The 23,959-nt window shown below is 39.2% G+C and overlaps 1 protein-coding gene across 3 annotated transcripts in view; it reads right to left on the reverse strand.

The window, feature by feature from the left end:
• The window catches only part of BRD10 (bromodomain containing 10), a 50,511-nt gene that overhangs the window by 10,453 nt on the left and 16,099 nt on the right, over positions 1–23,959 (reverse strand). For 2 of the 3 annotated variants that reach the window (XM_014076302.2, XM_014076301.2), the window contains exons 2-4: positions 19,148–19,348; positions 7,314–8,704; positions 1,215–1,291 (exon numbers count right to left, since the gene is read on the reverse strand). In XM_014076302.2, coding sequence (XP_013931777.2) covers positions 1,215–1,291; positions 7,314–8,704; positions 19,148–19,348 — 1,669 coding nt within the window. The remainder of the gene's footprint in view (positions 1–1,214; positions 1,292–7,313; positions 8,705–19,147; positions 19,349–23,959) is intronic. The other variant, XM_014076303.2, reaches the window with a different exon arrangement.

Raw genomic sequence — 23,959 nt, forward strand, 5'->3', positions numbered from 1 at the left:
CAACTCTACTGCAACTATAAAATATTTTCAAATTGTCCAATTCTGATCCCTCTTGGCAGAATTATAACACATACACATAAGGGGGAAATTTATGTATTTAAATTTATTTAGCCTATAACCACAGACTCTGACCAGCTATTTTAAAACCAGGGCAGAATATCTCAGTTGCATCACGACCTGGCTTGTGGCCTCCACATTATTATATAAGGATTCATAGTTGGAAAATAACCACTCCATCAATATATATAATAAATATTGAATACATAATACACTGTGGGGTCCTTGATACTCTCTGAGCTTGGTTGGTTTCTTGTAGATGTTTCACTATCCAAATAGGCAACATCATCAATGCTAGAAAGAGTGCGTTTGCGCTCTTTATATACTGTACTAGTGGCTTGCCCTGACAGTGTTGATGGGAATCGTCTTGGTGTTGAGTTGTTCTTTACTGTTAGGTTGCTTGTCTGAGTTCATAGTTTGGGATATTGTTTACTTTTTGATCTTTGATCTAGTGTTAAACTTGTTAATCTCTGCTCATCTGCGTGTTGATTGCTGATGAGGAAGTGTTTTGGTCATAGTGATTCCTTTTTGACTGTCTTGTTGAATGCTACTTGTTGTTTATCTCGAAGTGCCTGTTGATGGTTATTTGTCTCAGTGCCAGGATTCCAGAAATTCTCTAGCAGTTTTGGACTTGACCAAAGCCCTAGATCAAGCTAGATGTTCACAGTTTCCCAGTTGAAGTTATGGTTAAGGAGTTTTAAGGAGTTAAGAGTTTTCATCATGTGCTCTGACTGATAGTTGGTGTTCATGGATGTACCACTAGCATATAAAATGAGAACAAATCCCATTCCTTTGTAGCACTGTATCTAGTGTGGTAGTGAAACATTTACAAGTAAACAATCAAGCTTGGACAACATCAAGGTTTCCACAGCTCAACCCTGAGCTACAAATATTCTCTTCCACGTAATCTTCTTCTGAGACCAATTCTCAGAGTATTGTTACATGCATGGGTTACTGGATCCTAACCTATGCAATTCAGAAAAATCTCTATAATCTAGATAAAATATTCTATGATTAGTTCAGGATAAATTCTGTTTATTATTAATTTGGTAATGTTAATTTAAGTATTGTTTAGAGTGAGGGAGATATTAACCAGACATTGTAGAAGTTACCTTTCAAATCATTTATTGAACCAAATAAAACCCAAAAGGTATTACCTGGAATTCTGGGACAATAGGCTTTGTAATAGATTTCCTTTTCTTTGTAACTGCTTTTTTAGATATGGATTTCTTTCCTTTAAAGGGGAAAAAAGATTTGCAATATAACTATATAAATTCATATGTGTAAAAATATGGACTTGAAAATTAATTTTCAACAGTTTATAGGAATCAAGAATGTTTCAGTCATAGTAACTCTGCAGACAGCCTACTATTGTAAGGCTTTGTATAAGACTTTCATTCAAATTCAAGATTTGAATTTAAAAAAATCATTCTTTTATTTTTCTCAGACTAGTAATATTCTAGTAATGTTGGATTTATATTGAAGGATCTCTTAAAAATAATTTTTATAAAAACCAATATTCTTGGCTTCTCTTGTATATATAGGTCCTTTCTCTTCTTTTTCTTTATTTGCATACACAATTCGGATCTTATCTGACAGTATTCAAGCCTAAAGTTTTAAAGGAATCAACATCTCTCCCATCTGGAATATTAAAAGTAGATAGGAGCAGAAAATCCTAACTACCTTTAAAAGTAATAACTGATATTGACATTTAAGATCACAAGCTGACTCATAAATACAGGCAGTCCTCGACGTCTGATAACTGAGCCCCAAATTTCTGTTGCTAAGTTAAGTGAGTTTTGGCCCATTTTAAAACCTTTCTTGCCACAATTGTGAATCACTGCAGTTGTTCACTTAGGAATATGGTTGTTAAGTGAATCTGGCTTCCCCACTGCTTTTGCTTGTCAGAAGATCACAAAAGGTGATCACATGATCCTGGGACACTGCAACTGTCATAAATAAGAGTCAGTTGATGACGTAACGGGGGGGATGCTGCAATGGTTGGTTTGGTTTATTAGATTTATATGCCGCCCTTCTCCCAAGGACCCAGGGCGGCGTACAACATTAAAAGAAACACATAATACAAAAATTTTAAAAAATTAAATAGAATATCCCAAACAAACCCAATTAGAATTGACAATAACATTAAAAAAAATCGAATTAAAATTAACAATGATCAATAATTAATTTGTTTTGTTCAGGCCAGGCTGGCTTGCTGGAAAAGCCAACTTTTTAGGGCGTGTCGGAAGGACCGGAGGTCGGGGATTATACGAAGTTCCGGGGGCAGCTCATTCCAGAGGGAAGGTGCTCCCACAGAGAAGGCTCTCCCCCTGGGGTTCGCAAGCTGACACTGTTTGGCCGATGGCACCCTGAGGAGGCCAACTCTGTGGGATCGCACTGGATGGTGGGAGGCTACCGGTGGCAGTAGGTGGTCTTGCAGGTACCCTGGGCCTAAGCCATGGACTGCTTTAAAGGTCATAATTAGTACCATGAATGGTGTGAAAAATGGTTACAACTCACTTTTTTCAGTGCCGTTGTAACTTCAAACAGTCACTAAATAAACTATTGTAAATGGAGGGTCATCTATATTATGCAGACTATTGTATTTGGATTCAGATTGGATAGCTGTTGTTTATTATAGGCTAGACGTGATGCGGGAGGTTAAGCTGGTAGTAATTTTATTTCTGAAAAGAGATAGAAGCACAAAATATATTCATGTCTTCCAGATACTTTACCCTATAACATTCAAAATTTCTTGTCCTTAGGATTGCATCTGGAGGACCTCAGGCTGCCCCTTCTTGATCTATTTAGTTGCTATTCTAGTTCAATATTAAACATTCTTGATATTTAAATAGTGAATACAGCTGCCTCTCCACTAAACATCATGCAGTCAAATTGGCGCAGATAAGAAAATTATCAGCAAGCATGGAAAAATCTCATGTTTGCAAAACCTCCGTGCATTTAGTACTCAAGGAATGTTCATTGCGAGACAACAGAGAAAATCAAACACAACGCAGGATTGGAGAGACTAGTTTGATATTTTTAAACTTTTCAAGACTATGGCATACTGACAGTGTTCTATTAATTTTTAAAAACTGTATGACTACTGAAACTGTGAGTGGGAATCATGCTTGGTGCAATTTGGCTTGGAGAAGCAGATTTCTGTCTTCTTGCTGTGCCTCTACTTCCAACTGCTTTGTGATCAGAAAAGGGAATTTTGCTTAAATGCAGGAAACAGTTTCATTTGCTTTATGAATTGACATGGGCATTGCAATTTCCTTGCTTGAGGCACTCCAGTGCTGATCAAAGTGATAAATCAAAATCTCCCCCCTCCAGCAATTTGCCAGCAATTTGGGATCATGTGTATAAAGGTGAAGTATTTTATGAACATTCAGTGCATACTTCCAACATTTTTAATGAAATACTGCTGTTCCCAGAGTACACATCAAGGAACACTGGAATATCACTAACTAAAAACATTTCACACTGTTAACATTTTATTGCAAGGTTTTCTTACTGTTTGATTTTGGTAATAAACAGTCAGTTTGGCTGGAATATTTTATACTTCCTCCTTTATTACCTATTTCATATATTTGATAACCTATAAACCTGTACCTTCAAAGATGAGATAGTAAATTCTTATAAGCAAATGAATGACCAAAAAAAGCATATTTTTTCCTCTTAGGTGTCATGTCGAAATGATACAATGTAATATTCTTACATAATATACATTACAGGTGTTCAAATTGCAATGAATATATTCCTTTTATGGCCTATTTGATTGATAGAATAGAATGAATAAGCTACCCTCTGATCTTCAACTTACTGAAGGTCAAGCTCACTAATGTTCTATTAATGGTATTGTTTTAAAATAAACTTTTCCATGTGAATGTTTTGAGAACATGGATAATCAAAACTTAACACAGCTTTAATTTTTTTCTTCCATATTTAACATTTTAATCAAAACTAAGCAGGCAATCATATATGTCACAAAACATACCTCAATATCAATATTTAGGGGCCAGATAAGGAACTCAAAAATTTAAGGAGAATTTCTGCTATTATGAAACTAGAAGTAAAGCTCATGCGTTCAACTCCAAATAGTTGAATTTTGCTTAATTTTAGTCATTTGAGCTAAGTTTATCAATGACTCAGAAACATAAACTCTGAGAACCTAATACATTATTTGAATGATCAAAAGAAGCAATGCATTGATGTTTAATTGCTGCAATTTATGACAGTAATGGGGAAGTTTTAAAAATAATGGTCTTCAAATATTGAAGAAATTGTTTTGCTTTTAAAGGCAGTTCCCCAAAAGAGGGGCCAGAGAGACCCATAAGTTATTTATTTATTTATTTATTATTTCCTGATAGTTAGAACAATTAATCAGCAGAATGACTTGCATCCAGAAGTTGTGGGTGCTCCAACACTGGAAGTTTTTAAGAAGAGATTGGACACCCATTTGTCTGAAATGATATAGGGCTCCCTGCCTGAATAAGCGGTTGGACTAGAACACCTCCAAAGTCCCTTCCAACTATGCTATTCTGTTATATGCCACTCATTTGAAAGTTTGAGGTGACTCTGAGCAGCTATTAACAATGTTGGTTCTTTCCCCTGGAATGTCTGCTGTGCTACCTCAGCATGGTGGTGGATGAGTGAAGAACATTGGGAGTGTATAAACAATATAAAGTAATTGACAATACATTGGCAAATGATGAGCCCCTTAGGTCAGATGGCATTCAACATAGTACTGAGGAAGAGTTGAGAATCTTTCAGTATGTTAATGATGTTTATAATGTAGCTACATTAAAGCCTTCAGGAAGTCTAGTTGCTGATGTTGCCAGGAAGGAAAAGAAAATCCAAAGCTGCAAAGACAGAATTACAAAGGAAATATAGAATGTAAGACGCATGAACAAGCTCAGAACAGAGAAATATGAAATGAAACAACTACACATTGCCATCATAGATATTAGTAAATAGAATGAATTGGAATTATACTCCAGTCATGGAGTCATGTGGGAAAGACCCTCGGAGAAGGGACAAAGAATTTCTGCCTAGGGAACAGAGATAAGAGAGAGCTGGCTAGTGGATAGGGCAAGAGGCCCAGAAGTGACCCTCCTTAGTTTCTCAGGTGTTGCTTCCAATCTGGTTTAGGCTGTCACATACTTTTAGTCAAAAGATCACATTGTGATCACACTCAAATGTGATGTCTCCCAGATTTCTCCTTGAATGTCCACTCAGGGGAAGATGAGCCAATTTCCAGTTCAAGGGTGGGTTGCTGCCTGAATTACTGCCAGTTTAGCACGCAAAAAAATAATAATTGTGCAATAGAACCAGTTCAGGGGTGTGGCAGTTATTACCTACTCGGCCGAACCGATAGGAACCCACCTCTGGTCCAGTTTTCTCTTGAAAAAGCACCTTTGGGACAACCATGATCTGGAATCTCCATAAACAATGATAATGATAAGATTTTGATCATTTACCCAATATTTTCAAAGAGAATATCCAGAATCATTTTGAAATTGTGAACCAGAAGAACTTTGCAAAGAACTAAAATAAGCTGTTAAAGATTTATGGAAAAAAAGAGTGCATAAGATTAAAGAAAAGAAAAAAAAGCAAATGTCAGAATGCATAGTGGAAATTGCCAAGAAGAGAAGAGAAATTAAAGCCAAGAAAGACAAAGATTTCAGGACAAAATTTGACAAAGTATTTCAGAAAGCTGTTAGAAGAGACATAAAGCAGTATTATGACACCTGTAAAGACATTGAAAATGGAAACATAGAAAAGCAAGCAAAATCTTCCAAAACATCACTGCATTGAGAAAGAGGTACCAACTTTGAATTGGAATGCTAAAGGATACCAGTGGAAGACACTAATTTATTCAACTGATAGCAACTGATTCAAAGAAGGTCAAACAAACATGAAAGGAGTATACTGTAATTCTGTAAAGTACAGTTATCAATATCCAATATACCTTGGAAGATATTCTCAAATTTTAAAAACCTCTAGTACCAAAATATCACTAGTGAGATCCGTATACTCTGGTCACTGACAAATCAGAAGGTTGCAGAAATAGAAATAATATATTCAAAAATATGACAAGCAACAGAAGAAGAATTAGAAAGGATTCTAATTAAAGTATTCCAACAAATACAGCATGTTGTGAGAATACACAGTGGCCAACAGATTGGAAAAGGTCAACCTATATTTTAATAGCAAAGAAAGAAAATGTAGTAGACTCTGCAAACTATCATAAAGTATCCTTAATTTCAAATGGTAGCAAAATAGGGTCATCCAATGCAAATTAGAATCCTGTATGAAAAGGGGGGTGGCCAGCTATGCAACTTGATTTTGGAAAAGGCTGGAATATGACATTATTGCTAAGGTGCTCTAGATAATTAAGACAGCCAAAGAATAGGAAAAAAATATTGATCACAGAAAGACCTTTGATTATTTTGATCATGTCAAGCTATAGAATATTGTTTAAAAATGAGAATCCTACAAGATGTCCTTTTGCTCATACAAAACCTATACACAAGTCAGGAAACCACAGTTATGATGGAATATAGCAAAAAAGATTGGCCCCAGATTGGCAAAGGAGTGAGAAAAAGTTGCATACTCTTTCCTTATTTTTTCAACTTATATGTAGCATATATATGTAGCATATACATACATACATACATACATACATACATACATACATACATACATGCATACATACATACATATTGAGGAAAGCTGGATTGGAAGAGGAATTCAACACTAGGGAAGAAACATTAGTAGCCTATGTAGTACTGATGAGACTACTTTTGTAAAATACAAATCTGAAAGCTTAATATAATTAGTCTTCAATTTATGACCACAATTGGGATCAGAATCTCAGTTGTTGAGAAACTTATATTAAGTGGAATGCCCATGTGACTGCTTCATTCAATAACTGCAATCCTGCAGTCCTGCCTGCAGTCATTAAGCAACCTCCTAAGCTGCCTGCTGAGTTTAGTTCCCCTCTGTGCACAGAAGGGAACTCCTCTGAATGGTTGCAGAAAAACAATTCAGATCTTCAGGTCTGAACTCCATTCCTACAGCCCTTTGGAGGAGTTCCTCTCTCCTTTATGTGTGGGAGGGATGCTACCTATACTGTCTAGGTTGGAAAGAAAATCAAATTCAGAACAATTTTTAGCAGAGCATTAAATGTTTAAATAGGAAAACAGCCAGCAAAATTATTTCCCCCTGTTGCTTTGTTCAAGTCATCTTACCAGATTTGTGCTTCTTGTGTTTGGCTTTCTTTTTTATCATGAGTAATTTATTCTGGATCTCAGGTTTATAAGATTTTAATGAGTGGAGATGAATCTCGCGTTTTCTCTGAAGGCTTTCATTCAAAATATCTTTCAATTTCTTTTTCTTCTTCTTCTTCTTCTTTGCTCTTACTTGACTAAACATTAGTGTTTTCTGTTCTACCAGATTCTTTGAAGTCACTTCTTTAGCAACCTTGTGACAATTAAAGTCTGGATTGTCAGTCTGATTACCATTCACATGAATCTGGCACATTTTAAGTGTGTTTTCTTTTAATGGAATTCCCTCAAGTTTGACTACTGAAGATTCACCACATTTTTCTTTGTTTTCAAGAATCCTGATTTCTCCTGGGCTAAGAGGTTCCCCCAAACCATCTTCTGAAACAATGCCTTTATCTTGATTTTCTTTACAGCAATCTTTTGTAAAGTCACAATCCTTATGTGTTTTTTCTTCGCAATTATATTTGATTTCATGTTCTGGTATGACATTCAAGAGATTCAAGTGAACTTTTGCCAAGCAAAGATTTTTTTCAGGTTCTTGTTTTGTATGGGGCAACAGCTCTTTAGCGTCAAATCTAATTTCCCCATTGCTTTTGATGCCATACTCACATTTCACCTTCTCCAGTTTAATGCGTGGTACTCTTTTTACTTTAATTGGAGAAATGGGAAATTCAGGGGCATGAAAAGGCTTTTGCTTATAAATCCGTACGTCTGCACCACAGAATTGTGGGAAGTGAACATAGGCATGTTCCAAGTAATCATAACCCAGAATCACTTCCCTGCACTCATGAATAGGTTGACCAAGTACTGCATCCTGTACATCTTTTTGAGTCTCATATACGAAGTCGCAGAGGCCTTTAAGCAACCATACCTTCTGACAAAATGGAAGTTCATGAAATGGTTTTTCCTCCAAAGGATTGACTTCTCCAAGAACTTTGAAAAACTGAGGACAGAGACCAAGTTTTTCTGCACAACTGTCTGGATTATCAGTTTGCCCAACCACTGTATACCACTGTTGTACTTTCTGTCTAAGTGCTGCTTCCCAAGTCCTGTAAGGTAAACTTGGTCTTCGATGCAAAGTAGATCTTCGATGGGGAGGACTTAACAAAGAAGTCATTATTTTAGACAAAAATGGACTACACTGAGGCATCAAAAGACAGCGTTCCAATTCATAAAATACTATTTCAGGCAAATTTAAAATATGTTGTGCTAAACAAAGAAAATGGCCAACAGCTGGAATTTCCCACATGTTTTCCATTTGAGTAGGTGCTGCTTGAGACAGAAGAGACTTTTCCCATTCTTCTACTTCTTTTTGACTAGCTTCTTCTGCCTCTTTTCTTTCTTGGTCTCGAAGTCTAAAAAAAAAAGGTTTAACATTAAAAAAAGGAAGACAAATGGAAAATAGTTTGTACATAAAAGCAAAATAAACTTTATAGTAGCGTAACTAAGATTTTGACTAAGTCTTAGATAATGCAATACTTCTATAATTCAAAATCTACTAAAACAGCAACCTGATTTAGTTTGGCTACTTTATTATCTTATTGTCACTGGATATTAAGTTATTCTTCAACTAGAACAAGTTTTGTAATGTAGCACCTAGGGGTGCTGATGCAGCATATGGTACTATACTTCTTTTGCCCAAGATAAATTATCCCTCACATCCTATTTTCCTATTAATACTTATAGCATGATGTAGTATAAAGATAAAATATTATAACAGCAGACATTTGCACTGAGTGCATAAAAAAAACAAATAGTCTGTTATGGTGCCTGTGTTTAGTGAACAGCTGATGGACTAAATACTAGCAAAATATTTTTATTTATAATATATAATATTGCATAATATTAGAAAGATAATATAATTATTAATGTCTCAAATTAATTCTATTGAAATCTTACCACACTCATGCACAGAACAGAACTCTACTACTAATTTTTTATCATTATCAAGACTTCATTCTGAGATCCCACAGTATTCTATGTAAAGGAAAAACACTTTCCCAGAACACTTGCTCATACAATATAGTTCCACATGCTGCAGTCCACATAATCCCACCTGCTATAGCCTCCTGGCTTTTACCCAAGCTTTTTATTTTAAGGAGATTAACTGTAAGGGTACAAAGGATGGGAAAGCCCTGCTATTTCTGCCACTGTACTTTTGGGACCCAGGTTCTAAAGGAATACACTTTAAATCCTATCAAAGGTTTCTTCATTTATAAAGACCACCATATTGATAAATATGTCAATATATATTTTAAATCACAATATTCCATATTGTGGATACTTTGTCCATATTCCATACTTTGTCCATATTCCACAATCCATATTCCCAATATATTATCTTTTAAAAAAAAAATCAGACTACTGAATACTAAATCTTATGTTCTCCTGTGCGCTGCTTGGAGAGTCCAAGCATGGGTTAAATTTTGCCTTCTGCCCAAGGACTGAATTGAAACTTCTTTAGCTACACCTCTGGTTGCTTGTTCTAGCCAGTTTTTTTTTCCAGTCTAGCCCATACCTTCAGTTTATTTTATATTTCATCTATTGTACAAGCTATTTGGTATCTGTTTCAAGTACATTAGTGTCCTAATAATAAGCCACTTGGCCAATATCAATTCTATATCCTCTTTCTGCATCAGGTTAATTTTAATATAAGAAAAAAGATCCTCAACTCATAAGCATTGCAGCAGCTATTGATACAAGCACTGTCCATTACATTCTATGTTTCAGTGAATCTCAGAGCTGATTGGGTACAAGTTGTTACATTAATTAGTGAACAGCTGATGGACTAAATACTAGCAAAATATTTTTATTTATAATATATAATATTATAAATATTATATTATTTATATATAAAATTGCTATCTCTAGATCACAGCTTTTGCTAAACAAATTCAAGGGAAAATGACCATTGGCTTACCTGAAGGGTCCTTTTCCGAACGCTGCAGGAGAGTCCAAGCAAGGGTTAAATTCTGTCCTTCTGCCCAATGGACTGGATTGAAATTCTTGACCATGCCTTCTGGTCTCCCGGTATCTTCAGTTTTTTAATGAAGGCATGGTCCCGAAAGGTAAGTTGATGTCAAGTCAATGTTAATGTTCCATCCTTCCAAACAACATCCACAGACGAAAAGTAAGAACAACTCCGATGGAAAGGAGATAACTTTAGGGCGGGATTGGACTCTCCTGCAGCACACAGAAAAGGACCCTTCAGGTAAGCCAATGGTCATTTCCCTGTGCGCTGCTTGGAGAGTCTAAGCAAGGGACATACCCAAGCAAAGAAATGTCCAAGGGCGGGAACAAAAAAGAATAACAACCCAACCCTAATGCGTCTCAGAAACAATGGCCTGAAGCACTCTCCTGCCAAAGGCCGCATCTGTGGATGCAAATTTGTCCAGCTTGTAGTGTCTGACAAATAATGATGGGGACACCCAGGTTGCCTCTTTGCAGATCTCCTCGACCGATGCCTGAGTGGCCCAGGCCACTGTCATGGCCGCACTGAGTGTGGAAAGTGCTGTCACTCGAGAAGGAACGGGCCTGCCCTGCTGTCCACAGGCCAGGGAGATGCAAGCCTTGATCCATCTCCCAATGGTGGACGAGATGACCTTTTGACCCAATGAGGTTGGTTAAGAAGCAATAAACAAGGCCTCTGACCGACGAAGGGAAACCATGTGTCTGATGTACCTCTTGACTGCCCTTCGAACATAGAGAGAGTGCCAACGACGCTCTATCGGGTGATTTGGGCATGGGCAAAAGTCTGGGAGGACAACTTCCTGGGCATGATGAAAATATGAATTAATTTTTGATTTATAATGATGGATCGAGACGGAGGACAAATCTGTCTGGGTGGATGGTACACAAATCATCCCAGACCGATAGAGCCACAATTTCTGAAATCCTGTGGGCTGAAGTAATAGCAACAAGGAAGGCAGTTTTAGGAGACAGGTGTTGTAAGGATGCATGACGTAATGGCTCAAGGGGGGGGGGAGAGCAGTGAGCGCCCTGAGCACAGTGGCAAGATCCCAGGAAGGATAATGATGGACAACCTGGGGACTCAGGTTGGAGGCGCCACATAGGAAGCTGCTTACTTCTTGGTGCCTGCTGAGTGGCTGATGGTTGCCATAGGAGAGCACAATGGACAAGATTGCTACTTGGCGTAGTAAGGTGTTAGCAGCTAGACCCCTATCAAGGCCCTCCTGTAGAAAATTTAGGATTTGAGAGGGGGGAGTGGCTGTTGGTTGAAGATGGCGTGTTGTGCACCAGCTAGCAAAGGTGATCCAGGTGGCATCATAGATCCACGAGGTGGAGGCTCGTCTGGAGGCTTGGATGGTGCTGATCACCTTGGTAGAATAGTTGGCTCTCCTCAGGAGGTCCCTCTCAAGTGACATACGGTTAGCTTGAGCCACTGGGGCTCTGGATGCATAACTGCTCCCTGGTTGAGAGAGACCGACTCCTGAGGAATCCTCCAGGGATGTGCGATGGACAGGCACGTCAGATCGGCAAACCAAGTCCGTTGGGGCCAATATGGAGCCACCACAAGAACCTCTGCCTGCTCCTCCAGAATCTTCCTGATCAGTCTGGGAATGAGCACCAGTGGAGGGAAGGCGTAGAGCAGCCCGGGGGCCAGGGGGATCAGAGGGCGTCGACTCCTTCTACCCGGGGACATTGGAATCTGGTGAAAAATCAGGGGAGCTGAGCATTCTCCAGAGTGGCAAATAGGTCAACCAGGGAATGACCGAACCTTTGAAATAATTGGTGAAAGAGGCGCGGATGGAGATGCCACTCCGAGTTCTCTAGTCTGGTGTGGCTAAGCCAGTCCGCCTGGACATCGTTCACTCTGAAGATGTGCTCTGCCTGAATGGATTGTAGGTGACGTTCCGCCCACCAACCAATTGCCTCCGCGTCCGTCATGAGGGACCGGGACCTGGTACCCCCTTGGTGATTTATTTGTGCCTTTATTGCCACATTGTCGGTGTTGGATGCAGTGCTGGAACTTGGGAAGCTCTAGCCTGACTGCCCTCAGCTCCAACCAATTGATGTTGTGTGAGAGATCGCAAGCTGACCAGTGTCCCTGAGTCACTAGGGTGTGCAAGTGAGCTCCCCAGCCGAAGAAGCTGGTATTGGTTGTGATGGTCAGTCTGGGCGGTTCCTTGAAGTAAGTCCCTTTCAGGAGAGCTGGTGAAAGCCACCACCAGAGAGAACGAAAAACTTTGGTGGGTAGAAGTACCTTGACCGGTGAATTGCTAGTCTTCGGTCTCTGCATTGGTAGGATAAACCACTGCAGATCTCTCGTATGGAGTCTCGCCCAAGGAACAATCGAGAGACACAAGATCATCTTCCCCAGCAATTGTGATAGGGTAACAATGCGAGTTCTGGGGGAGAGGCAAACCTTTTGGATCAGTTCTCAGAGACTTTTGACTTGGTCCGGTGACAGGAAGACTTGGCAAGATGAAGTGTCTATCATGGTCCCCAAGTGCCGAATCCTGGTGACTGGAGTCAGGTGGCTCTTTTCGAGGTTGATGGTCAAACTATGATTCTGCAACGTCCGCATGGTGATGCGTAGATCTCATGTTGCTTGCGATGCCAATGACTACTGAATCAAGATGTTGTCTAGGTAACACTGTAGGCGGATCGGTTGTGACCTTAGGTAGGCAGCCACTGCAGACAGGATCTTTGTAAACATCCTTGGGGCTGACGACAGGGCGAATGGAAGAGCCTTGTACTGAAAGTGGGTCCCGGCGTAGAAGAATCTTAGCTAGCGCCTGTGCTCGGGCCTGATGGGGACGTGGAGGTACGCCTCCTTTAAGTCTATTAATGTTAGGAAGTCCCCTTGACAAATGCAGCCCAAGATAGATTGGAGGCACTGTATTTTGAACTTTTTGTAGACCACATAATGGTTCAGCTCCTTTAAATATAGTATTGCTCTCCACCACCACCCCCCGAGCTTTTGGGCACTAGAAAAAGAATGGAATAGAACCTCCTGCATTCTTGCCCTGGGGGAACCACTTCTATGGCCCTGATCTTTCTGAGGTGATGGATCTCGGCCTCCATGAGACCCCTCTTAGTTGGGCATCTGGGAGTCAGGCAACAAATGAAGTGGCATGGAGGGGGGGAGAGGAATTCCAGAGTGAGGCCTATCCGAATCGTTTGGAGCACCCACGCATCTGAGGTAATCTCCTCCCACTGTGCAGCAAAGAGTTGGAGCCACCACCACCCCATGGGAGAATTGGGATGTGGCCACTTGTTCCGATGGAAGGGCTTGTTTCCAAACCCTCTCCGAAAGGAACGCTGGGAGTAGGGCTGCTGACGGGCCCTGTCCCGAAATGGCTGTCAATCCTGATTACGATCCGTCCCTTGAGCATAGGAACGCTGAAAGGAGGAGTTGTTGTTCAGAGAATCAGCTGGGCGAGAAGCCTGCGTGCAGGAGAAGGAGGACGACTTGCGGTCGTTTCCTGGAAACCGTGGGCATCACCTTCCACTTATCCTTGTTATCAACTAAAACTGAGTCAAGGGCCTCCCCAAATAACTTGCCCCCTTTAAAGGGAGTGGAAGCAATCTTCCACTTCGAACCCATATCCGCGTTCCAGTGGCATAGCCATAAGTCTACGAGAGGTGACATTAGAGGCCATGGCGTGCAAAACAAACTTCGCCACGTTAAGGGTGGCATCTGCAGAATATTCCGCCGTGGCTACAATTTTGTTTACGTCATGCTGCAGTCTGGCGTCCCCTGCCGGGAGCCTAGTGAATAACTGGCGAAGCCAGGCAATCGTGGCCCTATTGAAGAACGAGGAGGAGGTGGCCGCTTTAATGGCCCAAGCTGCAGCTTGATGGGTTTTGTGACAAGCCCGTTCATCTGTTTTGTCCTCCGCCTTAAGTCCCTCTAGAAGGTCCGGTGGGAGCACTGAAGAGGAAGGGAGAGGCTGAACTAGAGGATCAATGGAAGGGAGCTTAAGAAGATCTTCCATGGTGGGATCCACTGAGTAAAGTTGTTTGTCATTACCACCAGGGGTGGCCAGGATCCCAGGTTGGACTCACTGGCGTTGGACTACATCTTTAAAGAGTTTGGGAGAAGGGACGATTTCCTGAGTGGGGACCTTCTCATCGTACAGGCCTTTACTGTGATCCGTAGGATCCGCAGCTGCCTGATCCGGAGGCACCACCACCTCCATGTGGGTGGACACCTTGGCCTTGAAGAAGATTGATTTGAACAGGGATGGTTGAAACAACCCAGCAACCCTGGTTTATCTGGAACGGGGTTCTCATCATCCGATAAGTCATGACTCCCCACATCCTCATCGTCCCAAACTGATTCAGCACTGGCCACTGATGGGGATGGAGATGAAGGCCTGTGGGGGCACCGTCGCTCTCCAGGGCCCCTGAGGGGTTTGTGGAGCTAGAGGGGCCTGAGGCGCTGGAGCAGCCTGAGCAATGGGAGGAGCTGGCTGTGGAACCTGTGGTTGTGCCTCAGACCTTTGAAGACCCTCAGCTATCCCCTGAGAGATTGCTGTAGCAATCACTGCCGCATTTCTGCTGAGAGGTCTGGGCCCAGGTCTTCTACTGGGCGGGTCCCCGCCATAGTGGGCCTAAGAGTGGGATCCCTAGCTTGAGGAACAGGAGGGGGGAGCCCTCCCTATCAGAAAGTAAGTTGCACTCAAATAGGTCCGCATCCCCCCCCAGGGAGGGGGAAGGGGACCTGGACCCCCGGAGAGAGAAACTTCTCTGAAAACCCCCACACACTCAGAGATAGCAGGAGGAGGAGAGGGGCCCCCAATTGGATCCCGACCAATAGGGCTTTCTGGATGATCTGGCTGGTGGACTTGTGCCACTATTTGCCTTTGGGCCTTTGCGAATTCTTTCTCCAGGGCCTTCTGGCGTCTGGAAGCATCTTTTTCCTGCGCCTTAGATGGCTGCCTGGAATAAGGCTTGCTAGTCTTGGTCCCCCCAATAGCTTCCCTAGCAGCCCTGCCCACCTTCCTGAGATAGGGCCCTGTCGGATTGGGAGACTGGCCTGTCGGAAGAAGGTCCACAGAGATCTCATCCGCATGGTGGTAGTCGGCTTCTGCGGTGGTCAGGCAGAGATCTGGCAAGTAGAGTGTCTGCTGGCAATTCGCTGGGAAGCAGAGAAAGCATGCGCCAACGGAACACAATTTAACGCTGCCAAGGGAAGAGGATTGTGAAGGAGTGTGCCAGAGATCGAAAGGCTAGATGTGGAGGGTTTCTCGGCCTGAGAAACCTCTGAAATAGCCCCAAATTCTCGCCGCTTCAAGAGAGTGCTCCAATTGCCGTCCTGACTTTCTCCAGCCACCGGTGAGAAAACACGGCAATTGTGCAAACTGCGAGAAACTTTGCCGCTCAAAAATGGCCATTGTAAGGGGGCGGCGCAAGATGGCGGCGCCCAGGGAAGTACCATGTTGCCTCCGCTGTGAAGGGGAAAGCCAGCTGTTGCTCCGCTCCGAAAGCTCACCTCCTCTGAAGACTTCGGTGTCTCACCACGTGGGCTGTCTGACGGACAAACCCCGGTGGTAGAAAACCACCCAGCTAGCAGCTCCCAGTACCCAGATTACCCCGGGAGGCCTGGAGAGCCGAGCCTCTCTGTCATTATGCAGAGAGGCGAAGGAACTTAATGCTGCTAGAAGGAAAAAAGGTCTAGGCAAGGAACAAATAAGGAATAAAAGGGAATCGAATGCTTGTAAAGAATACAGGTAAGAAAAAGAAGAAAAGTCTCAGGAGAGACTAAAAAGACGTCCTAATGGGCAATGGACTGAATTGAAAAACTGAAGATACCGAGAGACCAGGAGGCATGGTCAAGAATTTCAATCCAGTCCATTGGGCAGAAGGACAGAATTTAATCCTTGTTTGGACTCTACAAGCAGCACACAGGAAAAAAACAGTATAATCTGTACATTATTTTATTCTGTAAAGAATCAGAGCTATCCTGCTCTTGAAGAAAATTTAGGGAAAATATTAATCAAGTGGTTCTTTTTTTCGTGACTTCCAGAAAGTTTGAGACACAAACAAAGCTTCCATGCATTCATCCTTGGAATAATTATGTGGATTGTTTCAAGATTGCACATGAAGTATTAAACAAGAAAAGGGTATTTTGTATATTTAAAACTATCTTAGCTTGGTTCATATATCAATACTTGATTATATTGATATGCTTTTGTCTTAACAATGACTGGATTTACAAATCAAAGTGCTTTGTTTAAACTGAAGTATTGACAATCCTCTAAACTGCATGCAATAACAATACATAGCCAAGCATTCCTAATTATTCTGTTCCCAGATATATTTGACTCATCTATAATTAATATGCTCCTCAATTACATAGAGGATGATGGAGATTGGATTCACATATATAGAGATTAATTCAGGAAAAGTTACTAATAATTAAATGATGAATAAAAATACAAACAAAAGGATTAATATTAACTGGATTCAGACATTATGCTAAGTCATGGTTCATTTAGTAAGCCACAATTGCCTGGTTCATACACTACTTCAAAAATCATGGCTTGACAAGCACAATGAGGGAGAGCTCATGTAAGCCATCTTATGTGCCGTATGGATGAGGCCATCTTGGAAATGTCTTTTAACAGAAAAAGTTGAAGCTAGCTTAATAAAATGACTTTAGAATTACAAACAAATGTTCAGAGATATAGATACATATTTGTGGAATTAATTATAAATGTCAAATCCAGTATTAATGTTTGAGTACTTCACATTATTAACAAACTATTTTTTATAGATTAGGTGAATAATTTTCTGGATCCATATTGCAAAGGTAGTTGTAGTGCCTCAAACATTTGGCATAGCTGTCCAAACCCTTACCAAGGTCTTCTGCCTGAAAACAGCTGTGAGCAACCAATGTCTGCCATCACATCATGGTTGCTCACAGAGAACTTTGTTTGTGAATGAAGTGCCTCTCTCAAAGATATGCACAAGAGGTTTGTTTACTTTATAGACAGGGACCAATGCACCAAATATTGAATTTCTCCTAACAAATACTTTGGGCCATCAAGGTACTTAATGTGTATCTATGGGACCCTGGAATGTAAAGTGATGACTAATAATTGACCAATTAGGTAGATTTAATAATTGAATTCTATTCTTGATAGAATTCTGTCCAAAAATTGTATAAGTTTTCTATCTGTCATCAAGCTAAAAAACAAGATATCTGCAGATTTCCTATCTTAATATAAAAGAACTTCTGAACTCCAGAAATTGAAGAAGTGGTCAAAATGAAAGAATGGTGTAGTATGATTTTTTAGAAGAATGGTACCAACTAAAGACAAGAATTGTACTTTTATCTTCTCTTGTTGCAGAGGAAGATTTATAAAAATACATTATTTACAAAAATAAAAAAATTACTTATCAATACAATTGAAGATCTATACCTTTATGTAGATTTAAATAACTCTTACTTTTTCACAAACTTATTTCTATGCATATGTTTTTCCCTAAACTTTATCTCTCAAATTTGTTATGTAACTTATTTTACAGATATACTACGTTTTACAATTTGCTATATTCTTATACATTTCAATGGATTTATTATGAGTATATTTTTAGTTTCTGTGAGTCTCAATATACGTATTTCCTTCTCTCCTTTTCTTTTATACACAGGACTGACCTGCCTATACCAGTGTTAGTTACTGGGGCTTAGCAAGCTGTCCCTATCCACTCTCCTAGCTGTGGAATATAACTGCCTTTTCCTCAATCCAGGCATTCTACGACTGTTGTGTTATGGCTTAATCGTAACATGAACATGCTACATATGAGTCCTGGACATTTTTTCATTGCCATTTTATATAAGAAAAATTTGCAAAAAGGTATGCAAAAAAGATACATTCAGTTTATTAAACTTGGCTAGGAAAAAGCCATAAATTTCAGAGTTTATGATATTTACTATTGTTATCACACTAAATAAATAGAGATGTTTTGCGAGTTTACAAAGGGACTTTTGCCATCAACTAAAATAACTCTACATGCCAAAATTAATTTTCATAATTCAAAAGAGAATCTTTCCTGAAAGTTAATTATGATTAATAGTAAAAGCTTTCTAAGCCAAGCCACTCTACCAAATTAGTAGGCTGCTTTTTCACCTTCCTCCTGATTTTATATAGCCCCATATATTAATGCTACATTAAACTTAATTGTAAACTATTAATAATGTAAAATAAATGGGAGATATGTTAACTATGTTGATATTTGAGCTAAGGTCTAAATTAACCACCACAATCACCACCCCTGAAAAATGAAATGCTTTGCTATCAAATAGTTTTCTAATAAAACAAAAATACATGTTTTTTGTTCCAAAGCAGGATATTAATAAAATGAACAGTTAAGGCTACCACCACTATTATGTGAGTAGACATATTGGTGCCTTCCTTTCCCCTGCATCCTCCCATGAACTTCTGAATGCTGATTGGGAGACAAGCAGTGAAGAGAGACTGGGTAGGTGTTCTCTGAACAAGTACCTGTCTACCAGTATCTAGGCACAATTGGATGCTATCCACAAGAAAATAATGATTTAAAAAAAAATTCTGTAGTCTTAGAGCAGTTTCTAATTCTTGAAATATAAAAGTGTATTTCATGTGTTTTGGTTCCAAAAAAATGTCTTATTTTTCTAAGAACAGATACAACGGCATAATTATCTGTTAACCATTTAGATTTCTTTTGGAAATCCGTTTTGAACCAGAAATGAGGGGCAAGTGAAATGTTTAATCTTTTAAGGGACAAAGCCCGGAGGGACAAAATAAAGAAAGAATAGCTAAACACATTCCACTTTTGCCTTTTACCTCTTTTCTTCTTTTGCTTTCAGTTGTTCTTCCTGTCTCAGAACCTGAACCATTACGGATTCAAACACGCCTGTAGTCAAGCCTGCTAAACTGCGGGGTGTAGAACGACGCCTTGTTGAAGTACAAGCTGTTCCCTTCTCATCTTCCAGCCCATAGAACCCTTTAGATGTTACTGTTATTGCTGTCTTCTCTCTTAAATGCCTTGAAAGAAAAATCAAACAAATGCACAAGAATGTTTTTCCTGAGCAGCAGTAATCCAGCAACTACACTTTTTCACATTTACAAAGGCAGCTCAATTAGACTATTAATTAACACTAATTAAGTGTTATTCTGACATGTATTCTGATAGCAAAATATGCTCTTTATTATGTGCTTTGTGTTATCATATGCTCTGTAAGTAAAAATAAACTCTTTTTTCTAAAACAGTAACCTGGATTTTATTTTGTCATCTTCCATTAACACATCTGACCATTAATAAAACTTCAAGGAAAAATAAGAGACTCTGGAATGGGATAAATATTGGTGTAGAACAGAAATGCTTGCTTTTAATGTTTCTGATTTTTACAGAAACATTATTATAGTAGAGAGGAAGCAGTCACACAATTTCAAATGCTGCATTCTTACTAAGTACCCTCAAAGTACATTGTGCTAGTGATGATGCTTCCCTTCTATAACTTAACAATTTAAGCAGGGGAGATTCTGAATTGGAGGGAAGAAGTGCAAACGAGAAGGTGAAAATATAAGCAAGTGTAATTAAAGGTAATACTTGGAGATTCGGTAGGACTTAATCCAGATAATCATATATCTGTTAATACATAGACTGTACAGATATATAGGATAGTATTTTAAATGTAAGGGGTAGTTTGAGTATTTTCTCACAAAAGAAATACTGAAGATCAAGTGATTCTGAACACATTAATTTTTTAATGAGAACATGCTTTTTACAGATTACTACTCATATAGCTCACACCATTTGTGGCTTCCAGTTCTGCTTTTGTGGTAACTATGGCTTATTTTATATGCCATGATAGTTCACAGTTGTGCAAAGCACACTACGAAATGAAGAGAGCAAGAGAGGACGACATATCCAAATTCATATTGTTCAAGTCTACCAAGATCATTACAACAGGTTTTTATCCCCAATTGCCTTTTATTTGTAACCCTTGAGTTCTGCTTGTTTACTATAATTACTGCCATAACAACTATTAGTCTGAATGGCTATTAAACTTTTTGTATTAATTGTTACACTTTATCAACTATCCATAATCCCATAAGCATCTCACTCATACACAAGTGATTATGATTTGCCTTATGGATTAACATAATAGCTGACAGATGCAGAGCTTAAGCTTCTCATTTGTCTGCATTTCCTGGAAATGCATATTTTAGTTGGAACCATTACTCAATCACTTCTGCTTTACTCGTCCTGCCAGAAGCAGAATATATGAAAGCTTTTCCTTACCCCGGATTAAATAAGCCAGAATCTACAGACAAGAAATAAACATGAGTTCCAGGTATAGAAGAGCAAACTAGAGATACTGGTTCCAGCAACATTCTAAGAAACAAGGCAATGTGTTTCTTTGATCTGTTTAGTTGCTCCCACTGAGCAGCCAAGTGAAAATGACTGAGCAGGTGTGTGCAACAAGCTTCTAATTAAACAACTGTAATTCAAAACGCTTTGATTTACTCTGACATTAAATATAGCCAATGCTTCTTTTATCCCATTTCACAAGTGCATTGAAGCATTCTCTGTTTTTGAAGGATAAAACTCAGATTTCAAAATGCCCCTTTATTTGTGTCATTCTTCTATATATTAGCTGTTACAGATGTACTAAATCTTGGTTGTTATTAGGGACTGGTTTACTTTTCAAACCCATTAAGCTCATAAAGGAATATGCCCTACTTAGTTCATTAAGACCTGCTATTAAATAAATATCCAAAAAGCTGCAGCCTTTAAAATGTTACCCATTTATGGGACTTCTAGGGAAGAAATGATGAACTGAAGATGGCTACACCAAGAGCGGATTTGATAATTTGGGGTTGCCCAAAAGTGTTCCAGACAATTGCTCCTTGCAAGAACTGGTAGGTTTAGAGCCCTGTGAGATGAGGAAATTCGTTTGTCCAAACCGGTTAGCATCTTTATGCACATCCTCTAATCATTTTTAGAAATTGCTCATTAATTATTTTTCAGCTATTAATCTTTGGAATGACAAGTTTCTATAGCACTGAGTAAGTTTCCTTCACAAAATAAAATGTATATATATATATATATTTAGATCTTAAAAAATTCTTATTTGGAATAAACAACAAAAGGCTGATTAGAACATTCATTTTGGAATGTTACAAATGGACTAAGGATCCAGATGGATTTGAAATAAGATTTTGAAATTAATAAAACTCCTTTCCATGGAAAAGTGAGTAGATAAATAGGTATTATTTCAGTGGGAAAGTAACAGTTCCATATTTCACCGTACACTTTGCACTGCAACATGTGATGTTGGTTACCTGATCATGGAAACATCTTCAGACAGATGGCTCAATGGCTTAAAGAAACAAAGATGAGCACAGTCCCCTAAGTCAACTATGGCTAGCAGAATAATACCTGCAGGGACTCCTTTAACATTTTCCCATGAAAAAATGCTGTTGTTTTTATTTTAAAAAGCATGATAGGATAGGACTTTGAAAGTTAGACATTAACTGGACCAGAAGAAGCTGAACATTACAAATGAAGATGGATAATACTTACTGATACAAAATGAAGCAAAATATTTCAATATTGCACATATTGGATGATATACTTGAACAATGGAACCAGATGTTAATTTAAAAAGTGCCTGACATTTTAGACAGGCTGTGTTTAAAAAAGGTATGGATGCTTTATCAGACCAAGGCTTATTTGAAACCTTATCTGATTTAAAAATGATGAAAAAATATGTTACACCGAATGTACCAATAATACCATAATAATTAAATGGGATATACAAATAGAAAACTAAAAGAACTATCTGGATAGCTTCCTTATGTTTACAAAAGAGACTTTAGTTCTGAAGATTTTTGTGAGAAGCTACAAAGGAAAAAATGAAAAGAAATTAAATTCTAGGACAGCAGTCCTCAATCTTTCCAATTTGGCAGTCCAGCCCTGCGTGAAAGAAGGGTCTTGTAAGTGGCAGCTGCACAAGCACGCATGCAGCTTCATTTGTGCGAGTGGCAGGTGTGCACAGTCTCCACTCATGCGAAAGGAGCTTCATGAGAGTGGAGGATGCTTGTGCTCACGTGTGAACGCCACTTGCACAAGCGGAGGGTGCTTGTGTACGAAGTGCCCTCTGCTTGCGCAAGTGAAGCTTCATGCATGCATGCTTGCTCATCTCTCCCGTGGCCTGGTTTCTAACAGGCTGCAGTCCAGTAGTGGGGTGTGCCCTGGGAGTTGTGGATTCCTGGTATAGGACATTATTTGTAACAAAGACCAAAATCAGACTTGGGCATTTTACATCGTACGGGGAATCCGGCCCTTTGGTTGTCCCTGTTTGGCCCACCACAGCAGCAATGGTGACAGTGGAGGCTGCAGTTGTAGCAGTAGCTCCAGCTCTATTTGTTCAGTCCTCCACAACAGTCCCAGTTTCGCATGTAGCTCCTTGGGAAAATTAATTGCTCATTCCTGATCAGGAAGGAATATAAAGTTGGTTTATTTGATCAAGGTTAAAATAGATACTGTACGTTTTTATCTCTTGTAATCCTTAATGGACATTTGCTGACTAGGGTGAATGACAAGATTTTAAGGATTTGTTTATAGATAGGTGATATGAAAAGATCATTTATTTTATTTTTAGAGAAGATGGTAAGTTGCTAAAATTGTTTATGCATGTTATGATAAAGGGGAAAATTATTTATTTATATACTTCTTTTCTCTTCTTTTATTACATTATTCTTTTTTCTACTTTTCCACCCTTTTTCTTCTTTTAGTTTTCTTAATTTACATTCTTTTAAAAAAATATTGCAATGTTTCATAAAAACATGTTATTAGAGCAGTTCATTTTGTCTCTACTACATGTGGACTCTACATGGTGAATAGATTTACATGCTAAATTAAGAAAGTATGGCCATAACCAATATAAATTGATTTTCATATACAAGGTACTATATATAGTTCTGGATGATACATAGTTTAACTAAGACAGATAAAGAACTACAAAGTAAGCAGCTATAATTGAGCTAAATTGCATTAACATGTAATAATACATTTACAGAAAGTTTCCTTATAAAATTTACAGAAAATCTTAGTAACTGTAAGCATTAACATTTAATGTATATAATTTTGTATATACAGTAAGAAATCAGCATCTTACTTAGCACATTACTCATTTATTGGTATATCACGCTAAATTAATTTCAATTCCACAACTAGAACCCATGCTTTTAGGTAAACATATATTTAATTTGAAAATTAATTTGGAAGTCCAGTTCCCCCACCATAGTCTCCTCCAATTACGGCATCCTTTTTTCTCTTCCTGTCCTACCTGAAAGCCCTATCAATTGTGGAGCCAACCAGCGACAGAGAGCTGCAGCAGAGGGATGAAAGAGGGCGTTGGTACTTACCTGATACGCCTCCTCTCATAGTGGGGGAGGAGTATCCAGAATGGGTTGACCTTATCCTTTCATGTTTGGATTGAGTCAGATAAGCTCTTTGGGCAACGCACCCTGGCACCAGTTATTCCCCAGTTTTATTGACGAAGAGCTCTATCTGACTTGTTGCACCATTCACTCCAGACTCTTAATTCAGTTCTTAGCTTTTATTGTCTTCAACATCAATATTTA

The sequence above is a fragment of the Thamnophis sirtalis genome, unplaced genomic scaffold, assembly GCF_051295495.1.
Source record: "Thamnophis sirtalis isolate CommonGarterSnake01/CBP01778 unplaced genomic scaffold, rThaSir2_p1.2 scaffold_5, whole genome shotgun sequence".
NCBI lineage: Eukaryota > Metazoa > Chordata > Lepidosauria > Squamata > Natricidae > Thamnophis > Thamnophis sirtalis.